The sequence below is a fragment of the Mus caroli genome, unplaced genomic scaffold, assembly GCF_978045245.1.
Source record: "Mus caroli unplaced genomic scaffold, Mus_caroli_1 scaffold_13, whole genome shotgun sequence".
Classification (NCBI taxonomy): Eukaryota; Metazoa; Chordata; class Mammalia; order Rodentia; family Muridae; genus Mus; species Mus caroli.
In genome coordinates, this window is record NW_028227268.1 from 15992932 (window position 1) to 16012349 (window position 19418).

The following is a 19418-nucleotide window of genomic DNA, read 5'->3' on the forward strand; positions in this document are numbered from 1 at the left end:
TTCAGAATAGATTTTTTTCCCCAACCAATCTCCTAAAGGCTTCATTTTTTTTCTCTCTCCCAGACATAGAAGTGGTAAAGATGGGCCTATATCCTTCAAATTCAGAAAGCAGTCATTACTTTATATTCATGGGAGCTAGTTCCAGGACTCCTGCTGATATCAGAGTCCCTTATAGTCAGATATTATTTATATGTATGTATGCATACACACACTCTTATATAAGGTAATACAGTATTTGTAGGTAAACACGCCCCCCCACACCTTCCTGTATACTTCACATCATCATGATTACTAATATATAATAATAGAACATAAATGCTGTGGAAAGTTGTTAAATTGTATTAAGGGATGACAAAGAAAAGTCTCCATGATTAATACAGATGGATGGTCAGTAAAAAACCCAGGGAAGAAATATGCAGGTAAAAGCAGTCCAGCTTACTGCTCTAAACTTAAAATTATCTGGAAAGTGTACATACAGAAGAAAGAAAGCGTTTAAAAGGCTTCTCACATCGTTTATAGCTTGAATAATTAAAGGTATGGGAATTTGCTTTCTGTAAAACCCCACATATACTGGTATTCAGTTGTGTGTTTGTGTGGAGCTTGCACATATGAGTAGAGAAGCCCACTGAGCCTAGAAGAGACGCCAGATATCCCAATAAATTATAGGCAATTTTAAGCCAGCCAGTATAGGTATAGAAACCAAATTTGGATTTTCTTCAAGAGCATCAAGAACTCTTAACTGATATACCATCTACCCAACCCACCTCCCTTTTAAATATTTATTTTTATTTATGTGTATGTATATATCTGTGTATAGGGGAGAAATATGAAAGTACCCACAAAGGTCAGAAGACAATGTCAGATCCCCTGCAGCTGGAATTACAGGTGGTTGTGAGCCGTCTGACATGGGTACTGATTATCAAACTCAATTCCTTGAGCCTTCTGTGGCTATTTTATCTATTAGAAAATTTAAGGGAAATTTTTGGCTTCTTAAGCCAAATCTCAGAACCTTGAAACAACGTAACTCGTTGCAGTAAAGGCAAGATCACTGAAGGGGGGGGGGGGCAGAGTTCTTGCCCTTACTCAGTTAATTAATCCAAAGTGTAATTTTTATTAAGTAAGCTACTGGTTAAAAAACTAGCCATCGCCGGGCAGTGGTGGTGCTCGGAAGGCAGAGGCAGGTGGATTTCTGAGTTCGAGGCCAGCCTGGTCTACAGAGTGAGTTCCAGGACAGCCAGGACTACACAGAGAAACCCTGTCTCCAAAAAACCAACCAACCAAACAATCAAACAGAAAACTAGCCATCAAAATGGGTTAAGCCACTGTGGTGAACACTTTATTAGGTGACCAATGCGTTAGCTTTCCCTTGAGTGCAAGGAGAACTGGGACTTAGTTCTAGCCAATGAGCTAAGGCCAAGAGGATAGGAATGCTACTCATTATGTTATGAAGACTCCATCTTTGTAGACTGGAAAAACAGAGTCAGACCAGCCTTGAAGAAGGCCATGCTATGAGAGGAATAAATAATAAAGAATTGTAGGTAGGCTCTAGAGTCTGAGAAGCTTCTTGAACAAGCTCTAACAAAGAAAAGGGCTACAGTCCTACCAAGCACAAGGAACTAAAATGTGCTAAGAACCTCCAGCTCAGGAAAACTTGCCTAGTGCCTTGAGTGTAGCCCTGTGAGACCATGAGGAAAAAAAAAAAAAAAAAAAAACACTGTAGTCATGTTTGGACTTCCAATCTAAAGATACTAAAATAATAAAGGTATACTGTTTTAATATCAAATCTGTAGCAAATTGTTATGTAACAGTAGGCGGTAATACAGCTATTGGCAAAATCATGTTAGTTTACTGGTCCTACAGTCAATTTATAACCCCCTCCTCACCTTCACCAAGAAATAGCAAAACTAAAATGTAGCCAATGAAAAACATAATCTGTCAGGTTAGAACTGTTCACAGGTAAAACTAAATAACAAAACTAAAATATGGCCAATGAAAAACATCATCTGTCAGTTCAGGGCTCTTCATAGTAAAGACTGCTGAATAAAGTACACAAACCATATAGCACAGCTGCTCTGCACGGGGCCTAGTGAGAGACCCCAGAGGTGAATTATCACCAAGTGCTCACCTAACACTAGCGAGGTTAGGAGGTTTAGATCTCATCTTTAAAGACTGACCTTTGGCCCTTCAAAGGAATAATCCATCTTGGGGCAGGAATGGTTCTCAAAGCATTATGGGATGGCATCAAACTCCTCAGCTCTGTAATGGGATCCCTGAGAGTCCCATCACAGTCTTGGTCTGACACAAGTCATGGTATACCCTGTACCCCATCTCCACACCCTTATACTCACACACTGCTCGCTGGTCTCTGGGATGAATTCACCTTCGCTGTTGATGCTCGTATAGGATCCTTGCCGGGCAATGTGCTGTTGTCTCTCAGGTACATAACCAGGGGGAGGAGAGCTTCGGCCAGGGTTCTGGGAGCCTAGAGCACAGAAAGAAGACCCTTTAACAACAGAGCCAAGATGTGGCGCAGAGGAGCAGGGCCAGAGAGAATAGTGACCCCAAGAGGTCAGGGATGCAATTTAGATGGTCATGCAATTCAGCATGTTCAGCTTGAGGAAGCAAATACCATCCCTTCCTTGACGAAGAACTTTCAGAGATGGAGCAGCACTAGAACATGTATAACTAAGAGCCATGACACAAAGCATGAATCATAACTAACTCTGTGACAATCTCTGTAAGCTGGATGTGAGGTAGCCAGCTTTAAAAAACGCTTAGGACCTTGAGGTGGCTCAGCAATGAGAGTACTTGTCACTAAGCCTGACACCTACAGTTCAACCCCCAGGATCTACAGGATAGGAGAGAAATGACTCCTACAAGTTGTCTTCTAACCTCCACACATGCTGTGGCATGCACATGTACATGTGTGTATATACACACACACAATAAATAACAAAATATAAATTTTAATGTTCTTATGTATTATTCATAATGTCAATTCTCTTGATAATGTCACTGTAGGCACAATTTTTTGGTTTACTTAATTGGGTTCTTAAATCTACCACCCTTCCAACCCTTACTTCACTGTAATCCCCCCTTTTAACCCCCAAACACTAGGTAGGAGAGAAAGGCTAGAGGGAAAGGTGTGTGTGTATCTCTTTAGACTACTTCCTGCTGATTAAGGGAGTTGGGTTCCTTGGGGCAAATCTAATCTCCGTGATCATCAGGCTATCCAACAAGCAACCTAGCAAAACAGCAATAACAAAAGCAACAGCGGCTCAAACTAGCAGCAGCAGAGGAAGCAGCAGCCATCCCAGGCTTTCTTGGGGCTTTCCCAATTATACCTTCTCAGGAGTACCCAGAGTTCCAAACATAAACTATCTGCAACTGGCAAACATTGTGCCCTTCCTAGAGCAGGAGACAACCATAGTTAATGGTTACAAACAAAGAACAGCCCCTATCCCAAACCTGGGATTAAAACAAAAACATTTTCACATAACCAAAATTCTCACTACATGGTACATCTTCTTCTTTCTCCCTTTTGGGTACCAATGCCACATCCTCCTCTCCAAGGAAGAACTTAGGAAAATGATCAACACAGTTCAATTCTCTACACACACAATTCAGAGATGCACTGCAAGACCGCAAGCCTTGAAACCCTAAATGTTACCAAGCACCCCTCACCCCCTCTGCGTGTGTGTGTGTGTGTGTGACAAAAGTTTAATGTCTAAGAGATTAACAACTACCTTGTCATAACGGTGTACTGCTATAATCCCAGGAATTGGGATAGAAGCAAGGAGACCTACCTTAGCACTAGCATAAGCTACATACCAAGATTCTTAAAAGAAAAAGAAAAAAAAGACCAAAACCAACCAAACAAACAAAATACTACACACTGCAAAACAAACAACAAAAACTCAAACTAATAAAATACAAGTATAACAAAATATTTCAATACAATTAACAGCATCACTTTTCTTTAAAGTCATAGGTAAATAATGAGTTACTTGAATGCAAGCACTATTTTTTTTTTTAAAGATTTATTTATTTATTATATGCCTTGGTCAGGATGTCTTTTCACAGCAGTAGAAAAGTATTCAAGAAACTGTGTACTTCTGATTTCTCTTCTCTTTCCTTTTGGTATTTTTGAAAGAGGGTCTTACTATGTAGCACTGGCTGTCCTGGAACTCACTCTGTAGACCAAGCTGGCCTCAAACTCAGAGACCTGCCTCCAGGTCCTGGGATTAAAGGTGTGTACCACCATATTACATCCTGATTTCATTTAAAATTTTCTGGGGCTGATGAGATGGCTCAGCATGTAAGAGCACTGACTGCCCTTCAAAAGGTCCTGAGTTCAAATCCCAGCAACCACATAGTGGCTCACAACCACCAGTAATGAGATCTTATGCCCTCTTCTGGTGCATCTGAAGACAGCTACATAATGTACTTATATATAATAATAAATAAAATTTTCTGACTGAGCTAGATGTTGAGTTTATGGAGCTGAAGTAGGAAGATCATTTGAATTTGAAGCCAAACTAGGATAACTTTTCTTAAAAAAAAAAAAAAAAAGAAGGGGTTGGAGAGATGGCTCAGTGGTTAAGAGCACTGACTGCTCTTCCAAAGGTCCTGAGTTCAAATCCCAGCAACCACATGGTAGCTCACAACCATCTGTAATAAGATTTGATGTCCTCTTCTGGTGTGTCGGAAAACAGCTACAGTGTACTTACATATAATAAATCAATCAATCAATCAATCTTTTTTTTTTTTTTTTAATGAAGATCGAGCCAGACCTTTCAGCATGTGCCTATAATCCTTGTACCTAGGAAGTAGAGGCATTTCTGCTACATAATGTGTCCAAGGCCAGCCTGTATAAGACACCATGAATAAAACAAACATAAATTCTAAATAGTTGACTGGTAGTGACTAAAACTATGAGAAGAAGTATAAATAAAAGGTCCTGTACACTGGTTTATCAGCTGAGTTCTTTTTTTTTTTTTTTGGTTTCTCGAGACAGGGTTTCTCTGTGTAGCCCTGGCTGTCCTGGAACTCACTCTGTAGACCAGCTGGCCTCGAACTCAGAAATCCACCTGCCTCTGCCTCCCAAGTGCTGGGATTAAAGGCATGTACCACCACTGCCCGGCAGCTGAGTTCTTTTGAGCTTTGGCCTTAACATTTTGAGGCTGGGGTCCAGGAAAAACTACCTGGATATACCTGGGCATATGTCTTGGGGCTCAGCTCCTCCAAGTACCTTCTCTAACCGATTTTTTACCTGTATCAGATAAGACAATACTCTGAGCTAGGCTGGTTGCAGATGCCTACAATCCCAGCTCTCCAGAGGCTAAGGCAGTACCAGCCTCAGTGAGGGCATTCTGGCCAATGACAAGAGGCTGCCTCTCCTTACCATTTACTCCCACACTTCCTGACTACTGGGAGTAACCTTATGTTATCGTTATGTACAAATTTCCTTTTTGTTGGACATTCATAGTAATTATTTCATTTGATTTTCAACAATTTGCAAAAGACCCTTGGTAAACATTCTCTGCTTAACTGCTAAATGGCAGGCACCCTGCAAGGTAATTTTGTTACTTGAGAACAAAACAATCTTTAGACAGTTCAAGAAAAATACTAACAAGGCCAATGAGATGACTCAGCAGGCAAAGGTACAAGGAGCTTGCACCAAGCCTCACAATAATGAGTTCAATCATCAGACCCTTCACGGTCTAAAGAGAGAACTGAGGCTACCAAAGTGTCTTCTGGCCTTCAGATGTGCTCCCCTAGATTCCTGTTTGGGGGAACATATTTATTTCACCATGAAGAAAGCCAGAAACCTAAGAATCCTTTTCTCTTTTATACCCACTACCTCTCTCCTACAAGCCAGAAATCCACAGACACCAGAAATGGCAAGGTGTCATCCCTTAACAAATTATTTCACGGCTATTAAATTGAGTTTTCTGGGGTAGAACTCTGCGGGCAAGATGTTCTGTGGAAATACCTAAGAGAACAAGTTTAGTAGCTAGAGGTGTGGGGAAGAATTTGCCTCATTCTACTCTGGAAGGTGTGCCTAGCCATCCCAACTTCACTCTTTTCTAACAGAAACCAGTTTCAGAAGGAAAATTTAGGATACGTACTGTTTTAATTTTGTACATAGCTCACTCAGCCTGCACTCCAGGCAGGACATATAGATGGCAGGTCCATCTATACTGTAAGGACATCTATACTGTAAGGACATCTATACTGTAAGGACATCTATACTGTAAGGACATATAGATGGCAGGTCCATCTATACTGTAAGGACATATAGACGGCAGGTCCATCTATACTGTAAGGACATATAGATGGCAGGTCCATCTATACTGTAAGGACATATAGATGGCAGGTCCATCTATACTGTAAGGACATCTATACTGTAAGGACATCTATACTGTAAGGACATATAGATGGCAGGTCCATCTGTACTGTAAGGACATCTATACTGTAAGGACATATAGATGGCAGGTCCATCTATACTGTAAGGACATATAGACGGCAGGTCCATCTATACTGTAAGGACATCTATACTGTAAGGACATATAGACGGCAGGTCCATCTATACTGTAAGGACATCTATACTGTAAGGACATATAGATGGCAGGTCCATCTATACTGTAAGGACATATAGACGGCAGGTCCATCTATACTGTAAGGACATATAGATGGCAGGTCCATCTATACTGTAAGGACTGCTGAAGAGTCTGGCTGAGATGCTTTTAAAACCCAGAGAAAATATATTGAGCGTAAACAAATGGACCTCAACAAAACTTTCTGAGTCAGGGAGGCTAAGAAGGAGCAACAGATGGAAGAAAAATACTGGGGAAAAAGGTGCAATAGGCAACTGCTTGGAAATTGATGGGTTTTTGCTGTTGTTCTGTTTTGAGACAGGGTTTCACTATATAATTTTGGCTGGCCTGAAAGACCAGGGTGGCCTTGAACTCAGAGATAAACCTGCTCCTGTCTCTTGAGCCCTAGGATTAAAGGCATACACTACCACCATGCCTAGGGAAAAACAGCTTTTGTTTTTCGTTTGCTTTTGATAGGGCCATATACTCTAAGCCAGAATTGAACACGTCCTCTTGCTTCCATCTCCTGAGTGCTGGGATGACAGAAGTCTCACATTCAGTGCTTAAAGGACAGCTTCTAAAGAGATTAAATGATTCTCAGGTTCAAGAGACTGCGTTCTCCCTTCTTCCACACAAAGTCAGTTGCTCCACAACATGGCTCTTTTGGTTTTACTGAAGATATTTGATGAATTACCACCGAGAACACTTCCACTGATTCTTGGAGGCATCTGTTGGGGCTCAGGAGTCCCCCCACAAACCACACGACGACCAATCTCAGTCAGACAGGAATAGTTTATTAAACACACACACCAAGAAATTCTACAACCATGAGCTTCACTTAGGGCCCGTCATAAAGTTCATATGAACTGTTTTGTCTAAAATAGCTTGAGTCGGGGCTGACCAGCAGGGAGCACTTCCTGCACCCGTGTATGAGCTCACTGTGGGTTTTGCAGTGTTAGCCTTTATAAGCTGGCCCTAAGAAATGTTATAGGTAGTAGCTTTCAGCTTCTGAGGTCTGAGCTATGTCCCCTAGAGTGTATATTCAATAAACTATCCTTGTCTGACTGAGATTGGTGTTCACGTGGTTTGTGGGGCAACTCCAGAAGCCCAATAGCATCAACCCAAGGACATAGAGGGCTGACATAAAGCTATAATATTGTATTGAAAATAGGCAAAGAATTTTGTGCATTTCCTGTCTCAACCACTCCATCACAGAGTGAAAGGTATCAGTTCTGAAGTAAGTCAGTACCTGATCCATGGTATTGAAATGATCTCAGCAGCCTGCAGGAGACAATTTATCTAGGTATTTTAAAGCTCTATAGAAACTAAAGCTGCTCTGAGTATAAATTTAGGGATATTCTGCCGTGAACTCACAGAGCAATAAAATCAGCTAAGATGCCAGGCTGTGGTAGCGCACACCTTTAATCCCTGCACTCAGGAGGCAGAGGCAGGTGGATCTCTATCAATTCAAGGTCAGCCTGGTCTACAGAGTGAGTTCCAGGACAGGCAGGACTACATAAAGAAATGCTAAAATGATTCCTGCCTCCTGTGTGTCTGCTTCTTTCACTTTCACTAGTTCCATAATCCAGAATTCTACATTAAATCTCTTCTTTCTGAAAGAAATTACAATGGTTCTTTTCTAGCATTTGAACCCAAGATGCTCTAGAATAATTTTACCTAGAACAAAATTTAAAAGTCTCTTATAAGTGATTAATTAGAAAAACAAAAAAACCCTCTTTCTTGTTGGTGATATCTGATATTGGTCCAAAGCAGTCCCTCCCCTACTAGCTTACGATTCCCCCTGGCTTTGGCAGTTGAGATCAATCTAGCATACAAAGTCACTGCTGCAGACACTGGAGGGTCTGGGGTGGGGGTGGGGGGTAGAGCAAAGGTTTTCTGAGCTTTTATTTCCAGCCAGAGACTTTCACTTTTTCCAATCCACACTGTGGCCTACAAAAATCCAGCCTTGCTATCTGATGGGCGACATGCCAGGGGCTATTGTGCACAGGCCCACTGCCTGGAGCAGGAAAGGGAAGTCTCCCCAGACCAGTGACTATCAGAGGAAGCAAATGGAAACAGCAGGAGGCAGCATGACTGCTCCAGGGTATTTTCAGTTTTGTTTTTATCTTCATTTCAAAAACTGAGAGTCAATGAGAGGCACATCAACCACTGAGAGCAAGTGAGAGAAGGACAGGCCATGATGATACTGAGCTGCAAGACTTGACAGTCACAGATTTACTAGCAATGACCAGGACTGGTCCAGAAGGTGCAGAGGTCTCCTATCAAAGCACAACTGACTCCACAGTCTTTGAGGGCACGCTGGTGGGAGGGATGGCAAGGGGTGGGAGGGGGACTCCCAGGGGACAGCCTTTACTGATACTCCAGGCTGGCTGTGCTGCTCTAGCCACATCAAGAGGCCCAGGCCAGCATCACCAAAGCCTATCTGAAGAGCTTCCTCTGAAGGCATTCTAAATGGAAAGAGAAGTCCAGGGTTTAAGCATGAGCTGTTAAAATTCGTCCCAGATTATGTTACTCTGATAGTTTCTTTAACCCAGAGAAGCCGAGCAGAAATTGCTTGTATTCTGACTTAGGGCTGAAATGCAGCCTCTCACTCTCCTCAGAGAACCCTCATCAGGAAGCTGATGCAATCAGGAAGTTGCCTCCACAGGGAGTTCTAGGGCTTTGGGTCAGTGTTAATGTGCAGGTCACTGCAAGTACAAAGAGATATTCTAAACCCTTTTCTCTTTTAGGGGACAGATGAGATAGGAGAGTAATCAAATCTTTTTTCTTCTTCTTCAATAGAAAACTGGAAGCAACATTTCTTGAATTGCTAACATGGGGATAAGGCTGTGCAAAAATACTTCTCAACCTTTCTATCCCACAGACACTAGCAGCAACCTATGTTTGGTTTTAAAGCAGGTATTATCACCATACACTTTATAATCTTACCTAGTATCACAGAATTTACTGTGAGGAGAAAAGAACCTCTGGAGTGAAGGAAGGAGACCATTTTATTTTCTCAATGTGTAATAGCAGAAACCACCTCAACCATCATGGTTTCTTGTCCTGGGACTGGAAGTTTATACTATGCAGTTTTGACTTTCTGCTACCAGCTATTGCTATAATAAGATTCCAGCTTTTCCCCTTTTCCCTTCATCTGAATTCACCCTCTACTTGGAGGTAGAGATTTCTCTCCTTTTCACAGCATTACAGTCCTAGATTCTACAAAGCACCTCCTGCTGAAGTTCACATATCTGTGGTCTATTTGTCTTCCCTCTTTTTAGAAGCTTATTCCTCTCATTTGCTGAGATCTCTAAAATATTCTGACCATATATATATATATATATATATATATATGGTATAGTGTATATGTGTATGATGATAGAGGCTGTGTGTGTGTGTGTGTATGTATGTATGTATATATATATATATATATATATATATATATATATATATATATATACATATAAAAAATCCCACCCCACCCCTTAAGCCACTAGCTTTCACCAAACACCTTAAAAAGACCAATTGCCTCCACTCATCTTCAGGGTTGCAGTCTGGCCTGCTGACCATGGGATTAAAGTGGAAAAGCAAGAAAGGTATAGCTCAGGTAGAGCACTGATAAGTATGGCTAGAGTCTTGAGTTCAACCCCCCCTGTACTGGGGGTGGGAGGGAAGACGGTCTAACAGAGGCGCAGGCTCTTAAGATACACTAGGACCTCGCACTGTAGCTTTTGACTAGAACTAATTACAATACTACATTAATGTCCTGAATGCTGGGAATATATAGGCATATACCTATACCTGTACCTATACCTATACCTGTATGCTGGGAATATATAGGCATATACTTATACATATACCTATACCTGTACCTGCCCGGGTTTTTGTTGCTGTTGTTGTTGTTGTTATTGTTTTTAGCACGAACTAATTTAACAGATTATCTGGCTTGAAAATGATGGAATTCAATGTGTATTTGTTATGATAGAAAAAAAAGGTTAACATAGTAGCTATTTCAAATATTTCAAGAACTGTCATATAAAATACTTAATCTCTGTTATCTGAGTTGCTTAAGGCAACCATATAAGGATAAATTGGTAAACCGAGAAAAGGCAGACTTTCAACCCAGTATGAGGAAATTTCTCAGTAAAGATTTCTATAACTGCACTGGGGTACTTTGCACTCCTCCAGCTGCACACGTGCTGCAATGGGAGCTGAGTCTCCTTCAGGTTGTAGTTTTCAACTACTCACAGGTGTGACCAAGAAGAATCAGGCAGGAGGCTGAATTGCTAAAACTTACTAACTTTGACTTCTCCACTGACTCCATTTCTTCCACTAGGATTTTTCTTAGTCCTTCGTGCTTTTGACTCTTGGTCTCTTCCCATGTCCCTTTACCTCTAGAAAGCTTTACACTGGACCAGCTTATAGTAAGCACCTAGATATTTGTGGATAAAAGTGTCAATTGTAACCCTTTATCCTCAACATTCCCCCACTCTTTAAACTACTTCTAGCTTTGACTTTCTTCTCTCTGAGCTGCAGTCCTGTATATTTGCTGTGCTACAAGTCAAAACCAGTGTTTCAGGTTTATGAGGCATGCACTTACCAACTGAGCTACCTCGTCAGACCCATGCGTCCGACTATCTCAAAGGCATTTAAAATTCAACATGACAGCGGCTAGAGAAACGCTCCACAGTTAAGAGCACTGGCTGCTCTTCTAGAGACCTGGGTTCAATTCTCAGCACACATATGGCTGTTCACAACTGTCTGTAGCACCAATTCAAATAGACATACATAGAGCAAAACACTGAATAACTAAATAAATTTAAAAAAAAAATGGGGGGTTGTGGCTGGAGAGATGGCTCAGCAGTTAAGAGCACTGACTGCTCTTCCTCTTCCAAAGGTCCTGAGTTCAATTCCCAGCAACCACATGGTGGCTCACAAGCATCTGTAATGGGATCTGACACCCTCTTCTGGTGTGTCTGAAGACAGCTGCAGTGTACTCATAGAAGTAAAATAAGTAAATAATTCTAAATAAATAAATAAAATTCAACATAACAAAATGTTAGGTCTGTCTTCCACCAGTACCCCAAACCAGACTCTCTTCTAGTAACTGCCTTCTTTTGGTATTAGAGCTCTTGCAGAGTTTTAAAACATTTGTGAGTTTTATGTGCAGGTGAAACTGCAGGGAAGAAACAATGACACCTTTACCTACCCCCTCAAAGAGGTACGGCATATACTCAAAAAAATAAAAAAGCTCAATAGAGGAAGTCAACTTTCATTTAGTGTTTTACATCACACAAGAGCCTTCAGCATAAAATGAAAAAGGCCTGAGTAGTGTTCCATTTTTATACTTTAATGTGACAGGCAAATGTGATTAGACAGAAAGGGTCTACCTTATACAACAGATGTGATGGAACTCAGTAAGGCCTATTGAAATTCTCTTGGCCTCTATAAATGGGGTCTTCCCTCAAAGGTATAGTGTAGCACCAGTTCTAGGATGAGTGGCTTCAGACCTACTCTCAAACAACAAAGTAGTTCAGAGGATTTCTTTCTTTCTTTCAAGATTTATTTATTATTATATGAAAGTACATTGTAGCTGCTTCAGGCACACCAGAGGGGGGGCGTCAGATCCCTTTACAGATGGTTGTGAGCCACCATCTCACAGATGGTGGTTGCTGGGATTTGAACTCGGGACCTTTGGAAGAGTTGTCAGTGTTCTTAACCCACTGAGCCATCTGTCCAGCCTCTAGAGAATTTCTTTATAGCTGGCTCTTACACAAAAGTTGAGATTAGGTTAGAGTCATATTTCTAGGCTTTATGACTAGTTTTCCAAGATAGGCTCTCAGCTTTTCATGACCCACAGAGGAAAAGAGATTTTTATTCTATGGTCTGCATCAGGAAAAGAGTGGAGTAGGACACAGGACAAAAGGAAGTCTGAAACAGACTGCTTCTGAGACCCTCCAAACATCTTTCCACGCAAAACATTTAGAAGTCAAAGAACCATGCTGTATATTGTTTCCCGAGTACCATGACTATCAACTAATAACAACATTATAAATAAAGCTCGGGTACTTTCTTTTTACATTTTATTTTATATGTATGAGCATAAATGTTTTCTGCATTTATGTCTATGTATTATAGGCATGCCTGGTGTCTGTGGATACCAGAAAGGGGGTAGGGTCAGATCCCTGAGAACTGGAGTTTATGGATGGGTGCGAGTGATCATGTGGGTCCTCTGCTAGAGCACCAAGTTCTCTCAACTACTGACCCATCTTTCCAGACCCCCATGCCTTTTCTAAAAATCATTTTTTATTATGATATGGATCTTTGCTTGAATGTACATCTGTGTTTCCATTGAGTCCAGAAAAGGACATTGGACCCCCCTACATCTGCAGTTATAAGTAATTGTGAGCTGCCATGTGGGTACTGATAACTGAACCCAGGTCCTCTGGAAGAGCAGCCAGAGCCCTTAACTGCTGAAAAACTTCTGTAGCCAAGCTCAGGTGTGTTCAGATATAAAGCTGGAAATGTAGTTCAGCTGGGAGAGTAATTGCCAAGCATGCATAAGTTCTGGGTTCTACTCCCAGCTTCAAATAAACCAGGTATGGTAGTGCATGCCTGTACTCCCACAATCCCAGAACTAGGGAGGGAAAGGCAGAAGGATCTGAAGGCTAAGTAAGATGCATCCCTGCTACAGAATGAGTTTGAGGCTAGCCTGGGATACATGAGATCCTGTGTCTGTCTCACACATACGTGGGGAAGAGAGAGACATACATGAGGAAGAGGGGGAGAGAGAGAGAGAGAGAGAGAGAGAGAGAGAGAGAGAGAGAGAGAGATCCTCACATACATAACCTCTGGAAAACTCTATGTATGCTTGTGATAGGATGAGTCCCAAATTTTAGAATGATTATAAAAATAGTCTCGCCCTCACAGAAGCCCTAAAAGGATCTTAAGAACTCCCCTGGTTCCCCATTCCACACTGTGAAAACTACTGAAATGCCAGTAGTCATTCTGTCAGTGTTACCTCTAGATGTCTCAAATCCATCTGTTCCTTGTCTTTACCTCTGGCACCAGACTGATCCAAGCAAGGTCTTCTTTCACCTAGACCACCCACATTGGAATGTATGGTTCCCAGGTTCAGGTCTTGCCCTTCCAGTCTGTCCTTCACACTTCAGCCAGAAAGTCTTTGACAATGCAAATCTGAATATGTCAGCCTATCTTTTCATCATTACTTAAAAACTAGTGACTTTTCACTGCTTTCATTAAGTTCACTGTTTTCAATGAGTTCGAGGCCAGCCTGGTCTACACAGTGAGTTCCAGGACAGCCAGGGCTACACAGAGAAACCCTGTCTTGAAAAACCAAAAATTAAAAAAAAAAAAAAAAAGTTTTTACTCTACAGAGAATCTGTATTCCTACCACCCTTGACTTCCCATAGGCTTCACTGTCCTGCTCACTGAATACCCATTTTCCAGATAAAACAAAATAATATAAAAATCATATTTAATATGTCTACTCAAGGAAATGATTTCCATATATGGTTCCCTACAACATGGTAAAGGGCCTCAGTGGCCCAGCAGTTAGTCCTTGCCTCCACACAGGAATCACAGGTTCATGTTAGGGGCAGAAAACCCAATTCCTGCCCTGTGTCAGTCTTCAGCAATTACAAAGAATGATGCTGCCCAGTCTTCCTCGTCTATTTCTACAAAGACCCTGGGAAAGCTTTCCTCTGCGTCTCCACTCTCTCCCAGTGTGATGGACTCAGACACCTGCCCACCTACTACCCCCTAACTCTGGTTCTGTGTGAAAGAACAGGAGAAATAGGTAACCTATGTTGCCAACTTTGCCCAAATTGGCTTCAAACTCACAATTCTCCTGTTTCAACCTTGTGAGTGGCTCACCATGCTTGAAGGTGGGCTCTCCTTGGGCAGAATGTATAAGCTCCATTCCAGTTTCCTAACAATGTAAAAAAATCTCCAAAACTCAGAGGTCTTTTTACACTTATTCAGATTTGTAATGGTATTGATTTTGTGAGAATTTATTCATCCACAGTCTAAAATTTCTTAAATCATGAGTTTGTTGTTGCTACGTATTTCTTTTCCAATATCCATCATTTGTGTGATTATTTTTCACTTTTTTCTATTTTGCTATTAGAACATTCTCCATGTCTGCTTGTCTTTTTACTTTCTCCAGTATTGTTTTTTGGTTTTCTTTCTTTTCTTTCTTTTCTTTCTTTCTTTCTTTCTTTCTTTCTTTCTTTCTTTCTTTCTTTCCTTCCTTCCTTCCTTCCTTCCTTCCTTCCTCCCTCCCTCCCTCCCTCCCTCCCTCCCTCCCTCCCTCCCTTCCTTCCTTCCTTCCTTCCTTCCTTCCTTCCTTCCTAGGGGAAGGACTTTTTTTTTTTTTAATTCTTTAAGATTTATTTTATGTATGTGACTACACTGGTGCTATCTTCAGACACACCAGAAGAGGGTATCAGATCCCATTACAGACAGTTGTGAGTCACTATGTAACAGTTGCTGGGAACTGAACTCAGGTCCTCTGGAAGAGCAGTCAGTGCTCTTTTTAAGATTTATTTATTTATTTTATATAGCTGTACAGATGGTTGTGAGCCATCATGTGGTTGCTAGGAATTGGGAATTAACTCCGGACCTCTGCTTGCTCCAGCCCCGTTCTAAGTACACTGTAGCTGTTTTCAGACACACCAGAAGAAGGGGTCAGATCTCACTAAGGATGGTTGTGAGCTACCATGTGATTGCTGGGATTTGAACTCAGGATCTTTGGAAGAGCAGTCAGTGCCCTTAACCACTGAGCCATCTCTCCAGCCTGAGGGAAAGTTCTTATATAGTACAAGCTGACTTCAAACTTACTATATAGCCAAGGGTGGCTTTGAATTCCTGATACCTAGCCTCTAAAATGCTAGCATTTTACAAGCATACACTCCAACATCAAGTTTCTTCTCCAATAAGTTTTAAGTATTGTTTTCCTTTTCTTGATAAGATGTGATGTATTTTGTTGCTGGGAGTATCGCTGTGTGTAGAGCAATTGCCTAGCATGTCCAAGGCTCTAGGTTCAAAATATATCACTGCTTAAAAAACAACCCAAACCCAAACACATACACACAACATCCATACACCACACACAAACCAAACATTTTGTATCAAAACACACATGGGATTTGAAAAGGTACTGCTTCTTTATGACTTTTTATTTTGGATTTTATGTTTTGAGACATGGTCTCAAAGGTCTAGGCTGGCTTTAAACATCTGATGTAGATGAGGAAGCCCTAAACTCTTATCTTCCCACCTAAGTCACCCATGGTGCCGTGATACCCAAATTAGGTTTTGTTTTGTTTTGCATTTTCAGACAGGGTTGGCTCCATATTGTCTGCATGTGTCACAATGCCCATCTTCCCTATGGTTCCTATTTTTACTAAATTATACTTAAAACAGTATTTTTGTTGTGGAATTACAGAAGTTTTCTCATTTTTTTTGTTAGTGTGTATGGCTTTTTGTTAACTTGTTTTGCGACACAGTCTCACTGTGTAAGCAGTGACTGGTCTAGAATTCTATGCAAACTCACAGGGATCCACCTGCCTCTGCTCCTGAGTGCTGGGGTTAAAGGTGTGCATATGAGTCACCATACCCAGATGCTTGTTTTTTGAGACAGGGTCTGATGTGGCTTAGCTAGTCTGTCACTCACAACATAAAGCAGGCTGGCTTTATTACACTCTGGGCATTCCTTTTATTTCTGCCTTCTGAGTGCTGAGTTCATAAGACACACTATCATACCCATGTTTGAGAGTTTAGCTCTCAAAGAGTCTTTAATTAACAAATTGGATTTTTGTACTTCATTAAAATTTCTAAAACAATGAATGTGGGAGCTCATGCCTGAGGGAGATCCCAGCACTGAGGGAGAAAGGCAAGAGGATTGTAAGTTCTAGGGCAAGCAGAGCCACATACTGAGTTTCAGAGAAGCTAGAGTGAGACCTTATGTTTAAAAAAAAAAAAAAAGGACTACAGTAAAGAGGCCAAGTTGGAGAGTTAAAAGACAGCTCAGTGGTTAAGAGTACTTGCTACTCTTGCTGAGGACTGGGATTAAGCTCCTATTAGCCACAACTGTCTGCAATTCTATTTCTAGAAAATTAAATGCCCTTTTCTGGCTTCTAAGGACATTTGTCGTCCACATGATGTACATACATTCAGAAACACACATATACACATTTTTAAGAAGTCAAGTTGCTATTATTTCTCAGGTTCCAGACAATCAGATTTTTAGGACATTCTGCACAGGGTCTGCTGCGATCTTGCCTCTTTCTCTTCAACTAGCTTATGAAACATACCCATCAATTACTTAAAATCTGACAATCATTTACATTCAAACATGCAGCTACAATCATTAAATATGAGTGCCTGAGTTCCAGAAATTACTCCGTGAGGCAACGCCAGTGCCTCAGCAGCTCGTTTCTCCTGGCTCCTCTCTTGGGAAGAGCACCACTCACAGACAGGCTCTGAAGTAGAACAAGGTTAACTCCTCCCAGAGCCAGCTCGGGATCTGCAGAGAGCAGCTAAGTTTGACAGAATTCTCTCTAGTGTGAAAAGGAAAACTTGGCTTCCTAGTGGCAGCAGCAGGTGTCTCAGATCATCAGGGCAGCAGGCATATATTGTTTGATAAAGCATAGTGCTTTTAGATTTTTAATAAGATTTGTTTATATGTATTTACACATAGATATGTGTGCATGTGAGTGCAGATGACCACCAAAGTCTGCAAAGAGAACTGAATTCCCTAGAGCTGCAGTGACAGGCAGTTTAGAGCCACTTGTCATGGGCGCCAGAAACTGAACTTTGGTCCCTGAAAGAATAGTACCTATTCTAAACCACTGAGCATCTCTCCAGCCTCCAGATTTCTACCTTGATAAAAATCCCACAGTTCAAGAAATGGGCTTTCTCCTCAAATCCTTTGCTGGCTAGTTCTATGTTAACTTGACACAAGCTAAGTGTCATTTGGGAGGAGGAAACCTCAACTGAGAAAATGCCTCCATGAAGACAGGGCTGAAGGCAAGTCTCTAAGAGAGACCTTAACTAAGAGAGACCTTGAGAAGTATCCAGAGGAACACTGTATTTTCTGTTATATAATGCACAAGACTGAGTTAGAATGCTTTCCTCTGGAGGTCTAGCAGCAACTACATAACTTCTTTGCTATTCAGTTGTATATACTCTGTTAATGCTCTGAGTTTCCAGGATAACTCAGCTGACTGGTCAGCGTCTTCCATGAAGTACAAGGATATCTTAGGAATAAACAAGAAGCCTGTGGTCAAAACTAAACTGCAGACCTGACCCCTAATTTGACAGGTCCCCTGTAAGTATTCAAACGAATCCCTGAGATCACTTTCTCAGGGATGCTTAAAACAAATTTAATCATGTCATCCTATTATTATATTCTAAGATCCTCAAGAGTCCAGGTCATTTCATGTCCCCTCTACCCCAAATAAAAACATAGAGTACTACTTTGCATAGTGATAGTCAATGAGCATTTGATGACTGTTTAGTAGTTGAATATTTTAAATGTGAACACATCAAATTTACAAGGACAGTAAAGAAGAAAGAGACTTACTGACAGACAGGTGCCTGCTTCTGGGCTCAGGAGCTTGGTAGATGGTATTTATATCCCCTGCAGACTGGGAAGGCTTGATCCGAACCTGCCTGGACACTCCAGAGTGGGGAGAGGAACTAGTCTATAAGAGAGGAGGCAAAAGTGTGAGCTACATTTTTAAGTAATCAGGTCTATGAAGGATCTTCATCTTTCTTTAGGACTCTCACACTCCTCAGGCACCTTTTAATACATTAGCTACCAGGTTTTTCAGGAAATCTCAATCCTCACTTGTCTTGCCAAATCACTATCCTTGATGTATTTTCACAGCTTCAGTGATATATAAGCACTAAAATCTGCTGCCCCAATTCAAGAGGTGATGACCCAGATGCAGAAGAGTAACAGACATCCATGTAGTAATCTGTCAAACAAGAAAGCGCTGTAAATACCCTCTCATAAAATTACCTATCGAGAGGATGAAGAGGCAGCTCAGCAGTTAAGAGCAGACGACCCAGGTTCAGCTCCCTGGACCTACATGGCAGCTCAAAACTATCTAACTCCAGATCCAGAGGACCCAACACCCTCTCTGACCTCCTGCATTCATCATTAATCCTGCTAGCCCAGTCAAGATACCAGGCAAGAAATTAAATTAAAACACTGAGAAAGCTTAAAACTGAAAATTGAGGATGAGCATGTGATAAAGTGATACCAGGACATAATTTAAAAAAAAAAAGGCATTACCAAGAGTAAAAATAGGAGCTACAATTTGGGCTAAAGTTTTTTGCTTGCTTCTCTGTATCTCTTCTACCTCCCAACAGGGGGGAAAGTACCACATAAACAATCTCTATATCCTGTCCTTCAGGAAAAAGGTTTCCCACTTCCAGGGGCAAGTCCAGCTGCCAAGCAGCCTCTCCAGCCTTCCCATGCCAGACTTTATCACATGGAGGGCTGTCTTGACAAACTGTCTTGCTTTAACAGGAAGTCAGAACCAAGGGGAAGTGAATGTTCTTGCTGAAGCCTCCGATGTGCAATAGCTCTCTGCTGAGAGTCAGAAAGGAAAAAACAGCCCAAACCACATACTGGGGGGAAAAGGGCAAGGAGGGGCCCCACAGCCCTGAAGTTAGGGAAAGAGCTATATGATGAGTATCCAGGTCCTCTGCTTAGATGTAAAGCCTTTTACATAGTGGGCATTGACTCAATCTTGGCAAAACATGGACTTAAAATGTATCAAAGAA

At 41.4% G+C, this 19418-nt stretch overlaps 1 protein-coding gene across 1 annotated transcript in view; it reads right to left on the minus strand.

Moving 5' to 3' along the window:
- The window catches only part of Map3k3 (mitogen-activated protein kinase kinase kinase 3), a 69903-nt gene that overhangs the window by 11164 nt on the left and 39321 nt on the right, over positions 1-19418 (minus strand). Inside the window, exons 6-7 of the mRNA XM_021177855.3 lie at positions 18208-18328; positions 2349-2482 (exon numbers count right to left, since the gene is read on the minus strand). Coding sequence (XP_021033514.1) covers positions 2349-2482; positions 18208-18328 — 255 coding nt within the window. The remainder of the gene's footprint in view (positions 1-2348; positions 2483-18207; positions 18329-19418) is intronic.